Source organism: Colletotrichum orchidophilum (assembly GCF_001831195.1).
Source record: "Colletotrichum orchidophilum strain IMI 309357 chromosome Unknown Scaffold_9.1, whole genome shotgun sequence".
NCBI classification, from domain to species: domain Eukaryota; kingdom Fungi; phylum Ascomycota; class Sordariomycetes; order Glomerellales; family Glomerellaceae; genus Colletotrichum; species Colletotrichum orchidophilum.
The window spans coordinates 480,234-497,762 of NW_019172965.1; the positions used below are offsets into that span (position 1 = coordinate 480,234).

The 17,529-nt window shown below is 54.3% G+C and overlaps 3 protein-coding genes across 3 annotated transcripts; all 3 read left to right on the plus strand.

Moving 5' to 3' along the window:
- Positions 1-3,716: 3,716 nt before the first annotated feature.
- On the plus strand, positions 3,717-4,397 carry CORC01_01803 (uncharacterized protein; the record flags this gene model as incomplete). Its single annotated transcript, XM_022613457.1, has 3 exons — positions 3,717-3,792; positions 4,128-4,162; positions 4,230-4,397. The coding sequence occupies 3 exons, from the start codon at positions 3,717-3,719 to the stop codon at positions 4,395-4,397; spliced, it is 279 nt and encodes a 92-aa protein (XP_022480183.1).
- Positions 4,398-4,715: 318 nt separating this feature from the next.
- Positions 4,716-13,813, plus strand: CORC01_01804 (uncharacterized protein; the record flags this gene model as incomplete). The annotated part of the gene is made up of 3 exons (XM_022613458.1): positions 4,716-5,174; positions 5,234-13,356; positions 13,399-13,813. 3 exons carry the CDS (start codon positions 4,716-4,718, stop codon positions 13,811-13,813), a joined length of 8,997 nt encoding a protein of 2,998 aa, XP_022480184.1.
- A 980-nt stretch (positions 13,814-14,793) lies between these two features.
- CORC01_01805 (cutinase transcription factor 1 beta) lies at positions 14,794-17,288 on the plus strand (the record flags this gene model as incomplete). The annotated part of the gene is made up of 7 exons (XM_022613459.1): positions 14,794-15,211; positions 15,319-15,623; positions 15,676-15,756; positions 15,823-16,424; positions 16,516-16,698; positions 16,773-17,153; positions 17,219-17,288. 7 exons carry the CDS (start codon positions 14,794-14,796, stop codon positions 17,286-17,288), a joined length of 2,040 nt encoding a protein of 679 aa, XP_022480185.1.
- Positions 17,289-17,529: the final 241 nt, after the last annotated feature.

Here is a 17,529-nt window from a genome sequence, read left to right on the forward strand (position 1 = left end):
GAGTTCATTGGGATACCTTAGAAGATAGATCTACCTGATACATTTTTGCTGAATTGCGCGGTAGATGAGGGGTATGTATCTATGTCCGTATATACCATGAAATAGGTCTCCCGTTCGACAACCTTATACGCTCGATGGATTCGGGCACACGTCGGTCATTCAAACGCTTGAAGTGATCCCCCCGGATTAAGATCTGCTGTACTCGGCGGGGAAGACATGCCCATCAGGAAGAGCCATGCTTGTAAACAGGGTCATGTCCGAGACTCACAGGACTGTTCCTTGTATGCGTCTTTTGGGGTTCCGCGGTCTCTGTGGGCGACGGCCCTGTGGGGTTGGGTAAGGACACGAGAGGTCATGTGACATGTGCCCGACGTTGGCGATGAGTGTATGTGAAGTTCTCTGTTGATGCAGACGCAGGAGAGAGGGCTGTGAGGATATTTGTATGGTGTTGTGAAGACTGACGTGCCGTCCTAGTTTGAATTGTCAGACAGCCTCTTCACAGATTCTTTCATACTGAGTAAATAGCGGCTTGCTAGATCTTGTTATGTCTTTTCTCCTGCTAATACTTTTCCAACCCCACACAGAATATATGTCAATCGATAATGGACCATTTTGCCATCGGAACGGTGCTAATTCTATCAAAAACCTGGACAGTATTGCAGCCACGCTTCAGCCCATTCTCAACCGCGCTCAGCTGCTTAACCTGGAAAACTCACTCAATCACTGGAGGAAGGCCTCCTCGCAATTAGCTTCTTGTAAAATTAGACTCCCAAGGGTACGACAACTGAGTCATCTCACGGCCTTGTCTGGCTCTTAATGTAAACGATATAGCACAGAGGTATCAGGCAGGAGGTTACAACCGGTGATATTTGGATTCAGGGGATGAGCCCATTAAGATAATGCCAGCTTCAATGGAAAAGTCTTTTATCAAGATTATCAAGAGATGCAAATGTGTAGTCGGACCTATATTGTTCCTCGCAATGAGTCGAGTGGTCAACAGACGCGGCGACAATGCCTAAGTGTAATCCGACATAGTATTCGACAGCCTGCAGGGGCTTGAATGAACTGGAGCGACATTCATACGCGCGATAGATAAGTGGATGAATTCGAGACAGCATTTATATTAGCAGATCATTTGTCTTTCCGCGCTTCCAAGGCAAGTATCAAGGTAGCGATCAGAATTCGGATCATTCCAATTTTCAGTATCCTTATTACAAAAACAATCAATCTAGCTCGCGTCGCCGTTGCAATGAATAAAGCCTATTACGACATACTGCCACTCAAGAAATAGGACTAGCCGGCTGGAGATGCATTTGCATCGCGCTTCTAGTCCTCGCATGCCATACTTCCTCCCTCGCGTCATGTTCCAGATCCTCATCAACGCCGTCATCCGCCCTGCGTCCATTACCAAGACGCCACCTTCAAATGGAACATGTGCATATATGGATCGCGTTCCTGCGGCTTGCGAGCCTTCGACTCTTCGACCTGCACCTATAACATGCCACCCGAAGATATGACGAACAGATACTGTCTTGCAATGTCTTTACTTATCTTTTATCTTATCTAACTTCTATTTTGACGATGGTGATGAGACTAAAAGACATTCTTTGATTTATCGAATTGTTGCGTTTTAGAATTTAACATCGAATGACTGACTAACATTTTGATTCTGAAAACATTACTCATTTGTAGATATTCAAAGATTTGGACAGCTTTTGATCCAGATGCCCCTAAAAGTTCACTAGACACGTTCACGAAGGAATGCTCTGAGCCTTTTACTGTGTGAATTTGAACCAGCTTTGAAGTCGGAGATTCTTCAACTCTTTTTGATAACCTCAACTGCTTCAAGCAAATTTCAAGCCTCCCGATGAACAACATGCGTAAATCAAATGGCGCGAGACAGACTTTGAAGTACCATCAGCTTTGCTGACAATGTTGCTCACTAGAGTACGCGACCGATAGGTTTCATAGTCATTTTAAAACATGATCCAAGTCATAGGAACAATCAGCCTTGCCGATGAAGCTCAAGGCTTGTTGATATGAAGAAATAAGGAATCTACTCCCAACATATCCCAATATTTCCCAAGCAGTTGATCAGTCGGGGTGTGTACATAGGGTCCTCTCGGCTCAGGTTTCCTTCTACCTCAGAGTAAATTTGAAGCCCCGTTTAGGCTCCCAAGATAGGATTCCATCGTAGAAAGACTTGCATCTCACAGTTGAGATCCCATAAGTATGCCTGCGATCTGTTCATCACCAATCTGAGTCGCAAATGGGACCCCGAGGTATTAAGAAATTGCTGTGTTTAAGCTGCTCAGATGCCAGTTCAGTTCAATGGCTGAGAGCTCGAGGATTCCTCAGACGTTCTCGCGGATAGCTGCAAGGGCTCATTCGATGATGGACATCGTGAATCTAAGCCAATGCCTTGCATGCAGAGTAATCCCGATGATACGGCGTAGAGATACAGGTACCATTCAGAAGAGCATGTGTTTGAGTTGGGAGAGAAGACAGCTCAAGCGCTCATGGTTCCCTCTCAGAAAGAATCACATGTGCAATGGACTTATTCCCATGCCATTCATTACGAATCGCTGATGACTTGTTTCGATAGCACCATAAGCTGTAGACTTATCCACATAATGGCAAATTCTCCATCCTCATGAATGCACGGGACAAATAACAATGAGCCATTCTGATGCTCTCGGAGCAGCGATTCCAATCAGTGTCAAATGTCTTTCTACTGCTTTTCCTGAGAGCGCCGAGGCTCGATTACTTGCGTGGGCAGACGTCTGTTGGATGATACACGAGGCTGAGCACATTCGATTGTTTTTCCAAGTCAAAAGTTAGAGTCTAACAGACATGTGACTCGACCATTGCCAATCCCAAGATCTGGCCATCAACCCCCTGCGAGACTTTGAAATGCGATAGGCTCTATTCATCCCCATATCTTCCATTCTGTGTCTACCGGCAGCTACCCTGCATGACTGTGGGAGTGCATCATAACATAAGACATATGAAAACCGACTGCGCCTGTGGTTGGTCAATGTTTGTGGTGGTGTGCGGCGGTGTGCAGGTGACGGGACTGTGAACAGATCACAGGTGTTGTATTGATGAATTGGCTGTCGCATTCCATGAGATTATTGCCATAGTTGCACCTCTTATACATCCAGGAGGCCTCAATATCGCCACAACTTGACAAGAGCTGAAGTCAAATGATATTGCGGCGCGTTTCTAGCGTGTCGGGTGGGAGACATCTAGTACGACGGAGGTATCGGCTTTTCCCCCTCGGAAGTCTGTGCAATGCAACACCCAACTCGCATCTCGATGGCTGAATCATGGGACAACGCAGCAATGGAGCTCAATTGCACCCTCTATCTGGCGTAATGAGCTAAGTTGATGGGGACAGGTTGCGTAGAGAAAGGTTGCGATGTATCAAATCAAAGTAAACAACAATAACACGGAGGAAAACATCCAGACACCCACATCCTTGGATCAATCTGGCCATTGACGCATGACGTCATGTCATCTAGCCCATCGTATCTGTTTTTGTTACTTTGCTGTCGAAGCCGCAATGTGGCTTGAGTCCTCCGTTCTCCTCTTCGTGTCACGGCTCGAGCACGCGGTTCAAATGGCCTGCTGTGGCTGACAGTATCTGACTAAATCCTTCCATTTGACAACTTGTCCTCCGTTTCCGAATCAGGGCGAGTTCTGAAACTGCCCAAATGAATCACAACACCGGCCATTACCAGCGTATTCATGCGGCCAAGCGGTTGCTAGACGCCGGTTCCACGTTCGGTGGTAATCTTGGGCGCGCTCAGAACTCTCAATGCTCCTTCGCTACCGGGCGCATGAATGATGCTCGTTTCTAACAGGGAACGCCTGTCCACCGACTTTCTATCGCCAACGCACCGTGGCGACGACCAAAGCCCAAGATGGGTCCCTCTCCCACTGGCGAAGCTGTCGTGGCACAACATCAGACGCAGGAACACGGGGACCCTAGGATAAAGGCCCTCAAAACTCTAGCCCGAGGCAAGGAGGATGCTGTCGATATTTGACAGCTGTCACCAGGTTGCTCGGCGACAGAGCGAGTTGCCCACAATGACGATGTCTAGTTGTGCTAATTCCCTCGATAGCGGTGCGATTTCGCGATGACCTGTCGCTGGGCCTGGTAAGAAGTCTTGACTCGGTCATGGCACCCTCGCTTCTCCTAGTTAACATCACAACCTGCACCGTAGCATTTTGATGTCATGCGTTGTGAGGCGGACGGGGTCCACCTCGGCAAGCCCATGGACATCGGATGGGAATTCGCCGCGATACTCACCAATCATGGAGCGGAAGCACAGAGCATTTCCTCTCAATGTCGTGGTTCGGCCGACTCGGGGACAGGCCAGGCCCTGGACTAGGCGCTTGCATGATCTTTGGTAGGAACATCACACAAGGCCGGGTTTTCCTGCCTGTCGCTTGGTTGGAACGTATCGTCTGCTTGTTATTCTTGGTGGTCGAGGGTGGATGGTATATATCGTAAACTGGCTGGCCATCCCATAGGGCCGAGGATGTTTCGAACGTTCAGTCAACGTCACAGTAAAGTCAAATCACAAACTTCACGATACTTGCTTCCCACGCAGCAATCTTGGGACCGGCCAAACCCCATTTACGCTTAATCACAGCACCCTATCTATTATCCTGTCGTGGAGAGCTCTGACTCTCTCGAAACCCATTCGATGACAGTCAAGATGGACGTTGCTACGCTTGTGGCGCAGATGAACGAGGCCCTCGCGTCGATCCATTCGACAATCGAGGGTCTGTCGACATCTGCCGCCGAGAGCGACTCAAAGCTCGACGAGCTCGAGCAGAAGCGTGACATGACGCTCGCAGAGCTGAAAACGACCTACGAAAAAGAGCGAGAAGAGCTCGCGGCCGCGCATCAGAAAGAGCTGGAAGACATTGCCGAGCAGAGGCGGAAAGAAGATGAAGAGCGAGAAGCCCGTCGCCGGCGGGAAGACGAGGAACTCGCGGCCCGCAAGGCGAAGGAAGACGAAGAGAAGCAAGGCAGTTTTGATACCACTACCCGTAATGTCGAAGACGAGATGGACAACCTCATGGACACCGTTGAAGAAGAGACGGCCAAGACGATTTCAGAGGGCGAAGCGAAGCTGGCGGAACTCGAGGCGAAGAGAACGGTAAGCAGCCTGATGGCCTCAGCCTCAATCTGGCAGCTTTGTCTAACATTTCTTCCTAGGAACTCAACCGCATGATCGAGGAGCAGATGAAGGCCGCGGTGCCTCCGGTTCCGACGCGGAAACGAGCAAGAACATCACGGCGATCCGGCGCCGTCCCATCTGCGGAACCGTCTCCGTTACCTCCGGTCGATGCCCTCGCCGAACCTACCGGGGACAAGAGCGTAGATGAAGGAAAGCCCGCCGAAAACGGCGGTGCACCTGAAGAGAAGGCCGAAGAGGCTGCTCCCGAGCTACCCGCCGAGCCGGCTGACGAGGTACCGGCTGGTGCGGCGGCCGAGGAAGACAAGGCTCCCGAAGGTGATAACTCCCAGCCACAACCCGAAGAACCTGTGGCTGAAAAGAGCATGGAGGAGGCCACTAGCACCGAGGAGGCACATCCCGCCGAGGAGGCGGCGGCGGCGGCGGCGGCACCCGAAGCCGAATCCGAGGAGGACCCCAAAGACGAAGCTATCGTCGAGGCTCCCGCACCAGAAGAGGCTCCCGAGCCCGAGATCAAGGAAGATGCCAAAGAGGAGCCCGCTGAGAGCGCAGCTGCTCCCGATGAGAACCAAGAAAGGGCCCTGGCTGAAAGCGAGGAAACCCCTGCTGAGGCTTCTGATGAAGTCCAGCACGCTAGTGCCGACGAAGACAAACACGATGCGGTTGAAGTTAGGGGATTGGCAGTGGAGACCCCGGAGAGCGCACCCGTCGAGGAAGCTCCTGCTATCGAGGAGCCTTCCGCCGAAGAGCCAGCAACGAGGGAGCTATCCACAGACGAGCAGACATCTGATCAAGGCAACGCTGCCCCCGCCCCAGAGGAGCTTGGGGATGAACCTTTTACTAAGGAAGCTCCCGCTGCCGAAGAAGCTCCTGTTGCCGAGGATGCTCCCACCGAGGATACCCTCACCGCTAATGAGCCAGCGACGGATCCTATAGTAGAAGAGCCAGCCGCTCCTGAAGAATCTCCAGCAGAAGAGGTTCCGGTAGATGAAAGGTCGGTTGCAGAAGCACCCACAGAGGAGTCAACTGCCGCTGAGGAGATCCCTGCTGTGAAGGAAGTCTCTGTCGACGATGATCAGCCACCTGCAGAAGCTTCAATCGAGGAACCTTCACAGGAGGAAGCCGCTTTTGACGAGGCACCTGCTGAAGAGCCTAACGTCGAGGAGCTTCCCCACGAAGAGCAACCCGCTCCGGAAGCTCCGGAAGATGATGTCTCAAAGGAAGAGCCTGTCAATGAAGAGGCACCCGCTGAAGAGATACCTGCCGAGGAAGGGCTCTCTGAAGAAGCTTCTACCCCAGTGGAGGAAACCAAGACTCCCGAAGAGAGCGTCCTTGCCGATACGGAGCCGGTCGCGACTGAGGCCGATGTCCCTGGCCAGGATGAAACATTTATCGAGCCAATTCAGGCCACCGAGGAAGCGGAAGAGAGCCTTGAAGCGGAGGCAATACCGGCTGAGGCTACTTCTCACGAGCTAGCACCCATCGCAAGTGAAGATGCCGCTCAGCCCGAAGAAGACACTACCGAGGACGCCACACCTAGTGATGCCGCACCTGACCCGAGCCCACAAAGTGTGGAAGATGATACCCAAAAGCTAGAAAATGAAGAGACTGGAGACACTGGTACCGAAGAAGTTTCCGGGGAGAGATCACTGCCTGAGTTCTCAATGAACGCTGTCGACGATGAGCCTACTGCAGAAGCAACTCCAGTCGTAGACAACAGCGACGAAGTCGAGGAGCAGATTCAACCAGAAGCGGCCCAGGCCGACGGATACGTTGCTCCTGATTCAACGGAGGATCAGAACGTTACCGATGTCGGTCCCAAGGCTGTCGACGAAGACGCAGACCAGGAAGTGCCCAAATCACAAGAGGAGGATGTGCCGCGTCAAGCTGAGATGGTGGCCCCTGAAGAGAACCAAGCTGCGGGCGAGACAGCTCAAGGTGAACCCGTTTCGCAAAAGGAAGTTGATGTCGCCGAAGACTCAACAGCACCAGCAGAAGATGTTACGACCGAATTGATTGAGTCTGACGAAGAAATACCTGAGGATACCCCTGAGATTGAGGCTATTAAGGATCTGGAAGCGCCTCTTGATCCAGCAGCATCTGTGCAACAAGACGCTCATATTCAGGATGAGGTAGCTGCGGCACACACGGAAGCGTCGGATGACATCCCTGTTCAAGTCGAGATTCCTGCCCCCGAGAACTCTGCCATTGAAGATGAGGTGCCAGCAGCGGACGAGACCACAAGCCGCGATGAGGTTCCTGGTTCAGAAGAAATCGAGTCTGAGCAGACAACATCTTCCGAAGAGACACCTGTCGAAGAGGTGTCTCCTGAGGAAATACCTGTCGAAGCAGTACACCACGCAGAAGACAAGCCCGTGGCAGATGATGGAACCCCTCCCTCAGTGGCTGTCGAACCGGCTGTTGGTGAGCAGGTTGCCGGGGAGGATCTCGCCGAGGTAGCTCCTCCAAGTGACTCTGAGACCGCAGAGGATGTGACTCTCGTTGAAGAAGCGGATGCGCCTACCTCTTCAGATCAAGCCGTTCCTGAAGCAGCTTTAGCTGAAGATCAACCAATCACTGAGTCCGAAGAGCCTGATAGGGCTGCAATCAAGGAGGATGAAGATATCGCGCACGCCGCTCCGGAAGACGATGCTACCAAGGAGACTGTCAAAGCCGAAGAGGAGTCACCTGGAGAAGAGCCAAGCATCGATGCACCAGACACGGAAGAGTTCGAGTTCCATGATGCCAGCGAGGCTCAAGCCGAAGACACTGCCCAAGTCCCAGATGCTGAGATAACTGCAGCCAATGAGATTGATGAACCTGCGGTATCACCCATAGATGACGATATCCAAGCTCAGCACGACTCTGATGAGGCAGAAGCCGAAGTCAGTGATGCATCCCCGACAACACAGGAGGAAGAGCCTGTGCCAAACACTGCCAGCAAAGAGCTTGATGATGGAGATTCCGAACACGGGGACGCCTCACATCCGCCACAAGAACAACTCGCTGGTGCTTTCAATGGCACAGTTGAGAACGATTCCGCTGCTGGATCTTTTGAAGCCCCCACCGAAGCCCCTGCCGAACCCGTTTTGATGGAGCATGTTGCTGCTGATGATGATGAGGTGCAAACTACTGAAACTGAGGGTCATATTGAGGATGAGAAGGTCGAAGTTGATTCAACTCCAGCTGAACATGATACGGAGGAAGAGCCTACTGCAGCTCCTGCAGATGAGTCCCTCGCTATCGACGTGGATGAATCTGATGTCGGTGATGACTACGGTCATACCGCAATGTCTCAGCCCTCTGCAGCTGAAGCCAACAAGGAGGATGCCGAGGATAACGAGGATGTTCCATCGTCGGCAGAGGAGGAAGCTCCACAAACGGATGTCCCTGAAACAGCTGAGGATGACGCAACGGCAAAGGCCGGCGAAGCAGCACATACTCTTGAGGAACCTGAGTCACCGCCAGCCGAGGCCCTCGAGGTCAACCAGTTTGAAGATTACCAAGGGAAGCACGACGATGAGGATGGAGCAATGAAGGTTTCGCCAAGTCACGATATTAGTGTCGAAAACGAGACCACTCAGCATGATCTTGATCATGGTGAATTCGAAGTCGTCCATGCGCTCCATGACGACGCTGGTTTCGATGAGGCTGACCAGTCCCGGGGACCCGACCTCTCCGCCATCACTGAGCACACTGAGCCTGCTACATCCACGGCTGGTGATACCTCTGGGCTGGCTTCAAAGACTGAAGATGAATTCCATCCTGAGACCCTCAGCCAAAACATCCCTGAAATCACGGATGCGGCAGTTGAGAGCTCTTACATGACCGAGCCCACGGGCATGGCTATAGAAGATAGCTATGACCATGATCAACAACCAGAGAGCTTCACGCCTAGTGCTAGCTTTGTTGATGATCACTTTGGGACGAGGCAGGTTCACTTCAACGAGGAGGAAGACGATGACCACTCTTCACCAGTTCTGAGCGTCAGAGACGAGGACAGCGACGGCGATGAGCCTGTAGAGACGTCTTACAACCCGTTCGCCAGGGCCAGATCCGGCTCCATCGCCCACGCGCAGCCGACATTCCATTCGCAAGACATACCGTACAATCCGTTTGCATTGCAGACGGTCGTCGAGGAAGAGCCGCTCCATGAGACGACCAACCCGTTCGCGAGAAGTCCAGGTCGAGGGCCTCAAGAAGACTCTACCAACCCGTTTGCACGCAACGCCACCAGTGGCGCGGATTTCCTCCGTTCTGCCAGCGCTCTAGGGAACAACCAGTCTTCTTCTCCCGAAGAGACCTTCCCTCGGTCTCCCAGTGCACAAGGAAACCGCCGAGATAGTGTGAGCTCCAATAATCCCTTCGCCAGAAGCACGACTCCTGTCGACCGAAGCTTTTCACCAGCCCTGAGCACTCCCGGACGACAACGCGCGCCAAGCAACCCTTTCGCTCGTAGTACGACACCGCAAGAGAGCTACCCACTGGCAGAAGAAAGCGATTCCGAGGATGAGGAGGCCATGATGGCGGCAGAGTCAACGTATAAGAATCTGTTCCCAGTCAATCAATCACCTGAGGTTGTCAATGATGGATTCGCCTCCGCCGCTCAGTCGATTGAGCGTCGTCAACCCACGCCGCAGGTCCCTGAGACCATGTACAGCAACCCCTTTGCTCGAAGCAGCGCATCAGATCATAGTTTCCTGCCCACCGAGAGCACTCTGGGACAGGCTCAGTCTGAGGCCACGTATAACAACCCATTCGGGGCAAGGAGTAGCATTATTGGTGGTGATGTTGACGAGTCAATATTCGATCAAGGCTATCCTTCCGTCATTGCAGGGCACGAGCATGATGGTGAGGGTGTGATGGATCCTGCCGCTCAGCTGTTTACCCAAGAAAACAGCCCGCTGTCGGCCAGGCACCTTGCTCCAGTCACTCTGGACAGCATTCAAGAGCGATATAACAGCGAACTGGAGGATATGGATTCAGACTCGGAGGAGCCAGAGAGCCTTACCACCTCCCAGCAGCTGCCGGCTGCACAACAACGAGCCCCTCCCCCTCTCCCAAGTATCGCAGAGCGTTCTCGTCAAGGGTTCGACGACGGCTCCTCTGAAGAAGAGGATGAGTGGGACACTCGTGCTCCTCAGCCTAGCCACATCAATTCTTTGTTGACATCTTCCCAATACAGATCGAGCCCCCCTCCCCCTCCCCCTCCGCGTATTACAAGCTCCCAGGGTCACTATGCTCAAGATGCGGAAGACTCATCCGAGGACGACGGCGATATCTTCCACGCGCAATCACCGGCACAGACAAATCCTCTTTCATCATCGCAGTACAGGGCAACTCCTCCACCTCCTCCACCACCACGCGCGCCAAGTTCACAAGGGCACTACGCTCAACAACAACAACAACAACAAGCAGAAGACTCGTCAGAAGAGGAGCAGGCTGACTGGGACGACGCCTTCGAGCCCGCGCAGCTAAGCAAGTTGCCGACTTCGCAATTTGAGACCACTCCCCCGCGTCCACCTCCAATCCCTCCACCACGTGCCTCCAGTTCCCTGTCACAGAGCCACTACCCCGTCGAGGACTCGGACGAGGAAGACCAAGGTGTCTCGCCCTCTGCCGCTGCCCAGTCCAATCTTCCCAGTGCGCTGTCACCATCTGGTTATCGGGCGACTCCGCCGCCGCCACCGCCGCCGCGTGCACCCAGCTCTCAAGGCTTCTATCATCAAGAGCAAGCGGACTCAAGTGAGGACGAACACCCCTTCAGCCACGACATTGCTCGACCTGGTCAGTTCCCCATTTCATCATCATCATCTCAGTTCAGGGCTACACCGCCCCCACCCCCGCCGCCGCGGGTACCAAGCTCTCAAGGTCAATACCGCCAGGAGATTGAGGATTCCAGTGACGAAGAGGAGGAGGATGCTTGGGATTCGAATGCCGCTCGGCCCGGTCAGATGCCAAATCTATCGACGTCGCAGTACAGGGCGACTCCGCCGCCGCCTCCGCCTCCACGTGCACCCAGCGCTCTGGATCGTCACCGTCAGGAATTCGAGGACTCCGACACCGAGGAGAATGAGGAGGCATGGGAAGCTAATAGATATGGCCAGACAACGAGCATGATGGGAGCAAGCAACCTGATGGGGAACAACCCGATGGGAGTAGACCCGATGAGATCAGCAAGCCCGCTGGGTGCGAGTCCGATGAGAGCCGCCAGTCCAGAGGCGCCCAGTTACCTGGCATCGACAAGTCCGATGAGGTCGGCCAGCCCGACAGCGCACAGCAACCTGATGGAGTCAGCATTCAGGGGGTCGATACCGGCAACAAGCAGTCAGGACCTACAAAGTCATCAAAGAGAAGAAGGCGGGGAAGAAAGCGATGATTCATGGGAGAACATTGGTAAGCGCGGTGGTGAGACCAGCCCAGTCGAGGCAAAGTTCACCACCGCGCCAACACCGCAGCTGCGTGTCGATAGCTACGAGCAGCAGTGGCCAAACGCGAGCAACGACCAGATCTCCACAGCCTCGACATATCTACAGCCAGCAGGACCAGGAGACTTCACGGATACTGATTCACAAGAATATTTCACTCCATTGGCGTCGGCAGGGTTTAGTGCGTCGTCGCAGGATACGCAAGGGGCCATGGTCTCGCCCCAGCACCCGGAGTCTCTCGGCAACAAGGATCTCTACGACCAGACCTACAACCGCGGCGCTGGCAGCTCTCCGTATGGTCAAGCGCACGAGACTTCGCTCGCCGAGGAGCTTGCACAACATGACGACTCTGACGATGATGGCGAGTACGATCACTCGGAAGCACCGGCCTTCCTTACCCAGATCGGCACTGCGCAGCAGCAGCAGCAGCAGCAGCAGCAATCATTGAATGAGCCTGTACTGACGCAAGTCATCGACTCGTTCAATAGTGATGAAGATGACGGCCCAAAGACTGCGGTTATGCAACCGGATGAGCACCCAACGCAATATGCCTCTTCCCGCTTCGGAGCTTCAACTTGGCGGGACGAGCTCCATTCGCCCACCAAGCTCGGCGATACGAGGCACAGCCGTCCCGGATCTTTCTTAGGGGAGGAGGTGCAGAAGCCGCTTCATCAGGAAGCCAACGCTGGCTACTCTTCTCCTCTGCGATCCGCTTACGAGCCTGATGCGCAGGTTGAAGGTTCGTACGGGGGACAGGAAGCGCAGTTGTATGGCCAGGAGGCGTACACACAGCAACCAGCTGAGACTTACCCGCAAGACCCCAATGCCCAGCAACAGTACGGTCAACTTCAGTATGGCCAAGAGCAGTACGAGGCACAACCCTATGGACAGGCGACTTCGTGGCAGCCCGAGGTGAAAGTATCCGAGGTACATGCGGAAGAGGAGCATGAACAATCAACTCCGCAGATGGCACCACAGCAAAGTGAGCAAGCACCGGACATCAGCCCCCTAGCGTTGCGTCAGGAGGAGTCGCCAGCGACGCCCTCGTCGCAGGGGACGCCTTCTCGTGGACTTGCGTTCAGCAGGCACAATCCTGACCGACCGCAGACACCGCCTACCATGGAAGCCGAAGGAGATATTGACCCCGAGCTCATGGTCCCGCGCGATGTGACCAACGTCCCCTGGCATGCCCGGAACGACTCGGTTCCTCACTCGATGCGAAGCCAGAGCACCCTGGACTCCGTAGCGTCGTCGCCGATCCATTCGGCGTTGCACGCTGACAAGCACGAGCCAGTCATTCGAGACTCGTGGCCGGCTTCCGTCCATCACTTGACGAGGCCGCGCAACGACTCGTCGCTGACTGACCGCGACGAATACGATCCATTCAGGGATGGTGACGACGGCTCAAAGGCGCGAGGGCCCTCGGGTTCCGTGGGCTCCAGTTCGGACAGTCCTCCCCGGAACACTACCTCGAACAACTCGCCGGGGAGTCTGATCAGCCGGATGCGCGGCATCTTTGAGAACAGCCAATCCAAGCAAGAACCGGTCAGCCCGGTCCGGTCACGGCCGGTATCGGGTGTCTTTCACCCGGTCCGGCGCACTAAGCCCGGCGGCGAGGACGACGACCGGGGCTACGAGCGAAAAGCAGGATTTCTCAACGAAGCCGAAGACGAGGTTGACGAGCAGAGCGCACTCCTACGAAGCTCTGCTGGCGGGTTGGAGGCAAATTGACCACGCCCGGGCGGAGCGGCGCTCAGAGTCGTGAGGGTGAAGCGGGACGCCGCGTACGACGACGAGGGGGACGAGCTAGACCGGCGTCCGACGCGCCGCAAGTATCGTAAAGACGCGAGCGGCTTGCGGGTGCCGGTCCCTTGGACCCAACACGACGAAGAAGAAAGCGGCCCCGTGGAGCCGTCTGGCGAGAGCGTGTTTCGTCTGGCATGGTTATTTGTCGAGGGGTGGCGGCAGAAGCTCCGCAAGGCTGGAGACTTGGTTGAGAGGACTCGGTGGGAGTGGGAGCTTGACGGGACGGCGGCTGTGTGTACGCATAGTCGCGCGTCGAGCTTGACGTTTGGTATGGTGATTGCGGATGCGCGTCTGCGCGTGCCGGACGAGCTTGGTAGAAGTAGTAAGAAGAAGAAGAAGCACAGGAAATCGGTGCATTGGGCGTAGGACACACGATGGGATATGATTATTACGACTAATGGATTACGGAAACGGTTATGGATATGGGGTAGAGAATACGGATAATGAGACAATGATTCAACGCTTGGGGAACATGACGGAACCCTCGGATACAACGGAGAACTCGATGTTTCTCTTTGCGAAAGGCAACTTGACTTGACTTCCCCATGAAGTGGGCTGGAACCTAGTTCAAGAAGAACACGTCTAGGATGAAGGCTCTTATCGCGGTAATCGCTACCGTCAAAGTCATTGTCATGGAAGAAAGCAACTCGGCAGATACCCTCGGACCTTGTCTATCCCCGCAATCCCAAGGCCACGGAAAGCGAACGGACGAATAATAGAAGAGGAAACCCCAATATTTCTCACATGCCTTCTACATTACCTAAGCCACATCCTCGGTCAACTGACTCGCCTAAGGAAGTTCGTTCACTTACAGTTAGTTGGTGAGTTCCTCTTGACCTACGCCCGTCAACAAGTGCATACATCCCCTCCGCAGAGCTTAGACAAGTAAACAGTCCCTATGGAATATAGAGGAAACCCTGACCTTTGTTGATTAGCATGCATGAGGGGCACAACATCCTCCCCGCCTGATGATATCGATAACGTTTTTCCCACTTGCACCGTTAATTCTGGCGAAGCAACAAGCAGGACAGACATGTCTTTGCGGCACAGTGACTCTGCGACCTTGGTCTCTGCTTCGGGTTCCTCTCCTTCCTCTGCAGCAGCAGCAGCCCGGACGTTCAAGCGTGCCGCCGTAGCGTGCAAGGCTTGCAATCTGCGCAAGGTGAGATGCACAGTCACGTTATCTGGCCCCCCCTGCGCCAATTGCTCCGTGGACGGGATTCCATGCGAGGTCCTGAGTCGTAAAAGACGTCGGTGAGTTTTCCCATCACTGGCTATGTTCTATGGTTGTAGCCATGTAGGTAGGGTGAGTGTCCTGACGAGCTAGCAACTCGGATCAACTTCCCATGAACCCGTCTCCAGGAGGCGAGAACACGTTGATCATCATCCCGCAAAGGGCACAACCTAGAAGACGGCTGCTGGAATCCCAGACACCAGGACCGTCGTCGGCAACGTTGGAGAACGAAGAGGCCGCCGAGCCAAGAAACGAGCGCGTCACGTCGGCGCCGCCCGAAGAGCACCGACGCACCCAGGTCAACGGCGGCTCGAGGTCATCGACTTCCCCACGCGCAGCCGAGACTCAACCGGTTGCTGGTGGGCCATCCGCGCCAAGCACTCGGCCCTACGATGCCGTGCGGGCTCTGCTTCCGACCAAGACTCGTCGGCCACCGGATCCATCCGATGCGACTGACGACAGCTCCGCGTACGCAGAGACGTTGGAGGGCGGTAAGAATCGTGAGGACGGATGTGTCCCGTTCTATCCAGGTAAGATGCCCTGGGTCTGAGCGCCATGATGCATGAAGCAATGCTTCCATGTCGTCCCCTCAAAGTACCAGACAAAAGTCAGTTCCAACACTGACGTTTTTTTTCAGGAGATCAACGTGGTCCTGCCTTCTTGATCGACATTTGTGAACCCAACAGGTCATCCAAAGACAACCACTTTCTGGTGCCGATGCCGTCCATCAAGGCTCTTTCGCCAGAAGATGTCAATTATCTCCGAATGAAAGGTGCTTTCATGCTTCCTCCACCTCGGGTCCGCGAGGCGATGATCCAGTGTTACTTTCACCATGTGCACCCATTTGCGCCGATCCTGGATGCCAGCGAGTTCATCACCGAGTACGAGAAGGGACGGAAAAGCCTGTTGCTGCTCTGGAGCATGTTCATCGCGGCCGCAAGTGTCAGTCATCAAATCATTTTGCAATGCTTGACACAGCTAACACTTATCCCAGTTTGTTGACGACAGCCTCTTGACAGAAGATTTCTTTTCGTCGCGGAAGGCTCTGAAACGGGCCATGTACCAGAGAGCCAAAGTAGGTCCCGCCTCGCCCCCCCCCAAATGTTTTGTCGCCAGAAATTAGAACTAAAGACGCCCACAGGCTTTATACGATGCAGACTACGAAAAAGACAAGGTGACGCTCATTCAGTCAGTCTTCCTGATGGGGCACTGGTACACCAGCACAGATGATCGGGCCGGGCCCTGGCACTGGAACGGCATCGCCATCAGTCTCTCGCACACGATAGGCCTCCACCGCCTGCACATGCCTGCGAATCAACAGGCTTCTCAAGGGACGAAGCCCTTCTGGAGACGTCTCTGGTGGTCTCTGTACTCCCGGGAGGTGTGGCTTTCCCTGGGACTCGGCAGACCGATGCGGATAGCCCTCGACGACTCTGATACGCCCATGCCGGCTGCTTCCGATGCTGATGTCCTGGCGCCCGAGGTCGAGGGTGATCTTGGCAGGAAGTATCTCCCCGAAGAGCTGGCGTTTCTCTTTGACACCTGGCTGGCCCTGATTGGCTTGACTGTTGTCCTTGGCAATGTTCTTGCGACTAATTATCGGGCCAAGGGGGTCAAGCCATCAAGGACGGACATTGAGCACAGTGAAAATCAATTTCGAGGCTTCCAGTACAGAGTCCCCGAAGAAGGAAGCCACAGTCGAGCCGTCGCATCTCACATCTACCAGTTCAAGCTGTATTTTGAGTAAGTGACCGCCGTGTTGGACCAAGGGCACCAATGGAGGGAGTCCGAGAGAGAGAGAGAGAAAGAGAGAGAGAAACTGATGCAAAGATAGAACTTCAATCATTGTGCTTTATCGACCTTTTATACTTGATACCCCGAGAGAGATTACGGCAGCGGACCAGGGAAGCTGGAGGACCTTTGCATGCCAAAAGACGAGGACTGCCGCGTCCAACGCGAGCGCCGCGCTGAACTCGATGATGGCACAGGATCTAATCCGACTCTGCAACACAATCACGTACGGACAACCGGTCTTTGACACAGCTTCATCAGTTGTTCATTACAAACAAAGTTACTAACCTAGCTCTCCAGGGTCATCGCGTTAGTCCCGCCAATGCAAATCCACCTCTTTGAGTCAACGTCGTCGAAACAGATGGCACGTCAAATGGGCAGACATAACCTCGCCCTCTGCATGATCGCCATGGACGAGATGCGCAAGTCCTACATCTCGGCGGACGCGTCGTACAAGCTGTTCGAGACGGCCATCAACAAGGTCGACAACGCGCCTCCCCACGAGGAACACCAGCCGTCTCCGGCTGCTGCTTCTGCTGCTACTGCTACCCTGACACCGGATACCAGAGCGTTCGCGAGCTGGCCTGATGGATATGGGCTGGGCACCGCGGGCATCATATCGGACATGTGGAGTCCGCTGCCCAACGCGTGTACGGATGACGCCTCGATTTCGGGCACCCAGTGAGTTCAATGTTGTCTTCTGGTGCGTGTGTAATCTCGGGCATGATATCTAATTCTTTTCGCAGCACCGACGCGTGGCTGGATATCCAGACAATGGACAGGTTATGGACGCTCGACGACTTTTGTCTGCCTTGAGTAATCTCACGTTCTCGTTACATGTACTCAGAACCCCGACTTACCCACCCCCCTAACCCCTGAAGCATGACAGCCTCCATCAGCTTTCCGGCCACGGCTTCCTCCAACAGACCGAGACGTAGAAGCAGCAGCTTCGCGTGCTCTTGACCTACCATCCCGCCAGCCGACCGCGCGCAAGACACTCGAAACAAGCGGCCGGATTTCGGTCAGATTTTTTTCTTTTTTTCATGCCACCCTTGGA